The sequence below is a fragment of the Otolemur garnettii genome, unplaced genomic scaffold (assembly GCF_000181295.1).
Source record: "Otolemur garnettii isolate 467f Iridium unplaced genomic scaffold, OtoGar3 scaffold00127, whole genome shotgun sequence".
Lineage (NCBI taxonomy): Eukaryota > Metazoa > Chordata > Mammalia > Primates > Galagidae > Otolemur > Otolemur garnettii.
The window spans coordinates 2,957,668-2,958,761 of NW_003852522.1; the positions used below are offsets into that span (position 1 = coordinate 2,957,668).

Here is a 1,094-nt window from a genome sequence, read left to right on the forward strand (position 1 = left end):
TTGAGCCCAGGAGTTGGAGGTTGCTGTGAGCTGTGATGCCATAGCACTCTACCCAGGGGGACAGCTTGAGGCTCTGTCTCAAAAAAAAAAAGAAATCTCAAAGTCCAGGCTGGGCAAGGTGGCTCACACCTATAATCCCAGCACTTGGGAAGCCGAGATGGGTAGACTGCCTAAACTCACAGGTTCAAGACCAGCCTAAGCAAGAACAAGACCCCAATCTCAAAAAAAAAAAAAAGAAAGAAAGAAAGAAATCTCACATTCCTGAATGCATTATGTGCACTTTTCACATAAGCAGAAGTGAGGCTCAGGGAGTTATGTTACTTGCCCAAGGTCCCCACCCGAGCACACTGGAGCAAAGCTGTCCTAGAAACCACCCTCTGACTTTCCAGAACATTTGAGAACAGCAAGGCATTGGAAATGGGTGATGGGAAACTGGCAGCTCGAGCTCACCATTGATACAGCCATGTTCATCACTCATGTCCTTGCAGTCATACTCCCAGTCACACTGCCGGCTGCCATGGACACAGGTCCCATCTAGGCACTGGAATTCGTCAGGGCGGCAGGTGGACACAGCTGGAAAAAGATAGAGCGTGTTAATTAGGTAAAGAGGAAAATGATGAGCTTCCTGCCTGCTTTGGGGAAAACAGATACACTGTCCTTATATTTTCCATTTTAACACAGATGCATTTCAATGTAGGGTTTTTTTTTTTATTATTAAATGATAGCTGTGTACATTAATGCAATCATGGGGTACAGTGTAGTGTTTTCATATACAATTTGAAATAGTTTCATCAAACTGGTTAACATAGCCTTTATGTCATTTTCTTAGTTATTGTATTTTTTTAAATTTTATTATTATTATTATTTGCTGGTTTTGGCCAGGGCTGCGTTTGAACCCGCCACCTCCGGCATATGGGATCAGTGCCCTACCCTTTTGAGCCACTGGTGCTGCCCTTTAGTTATTGTATTAAGACATTTATATTCTGCTTTTAGAAAGATTCACTTGTACCCTTGAAAGATAAACCACAGAGGTGATTCCTCCACCCATCCACCCCACTCCCTTCAATGTAGGTTTTTTTTTTTTTTTTTTTTTT

General features: G+C 42.6%; 1 protein-coding gene across 2 annotated transcripts in view; it reads right to left on the minus strand.

The window, feature by feature from the left end:
- LDLR (low density lipoprotein receptor) overlaps positions 1-1,094 on the minus strand; it is a 45,175-nt gene that overhangs the window by 26,814 nt on the left and 17,267 nt on the right. For both annotated transcript variants that reach the window (XM_023518052.1, XM_012810223.2), the window contains exon 5: positions 451-573. In XM_023518052.1, the coding sequence (XP_023373820.1) occupies positions 451-573 (123 nt within the window). The remainder of the gene's footprint in view (positions 1-450; positions 574-1,094) is intronic.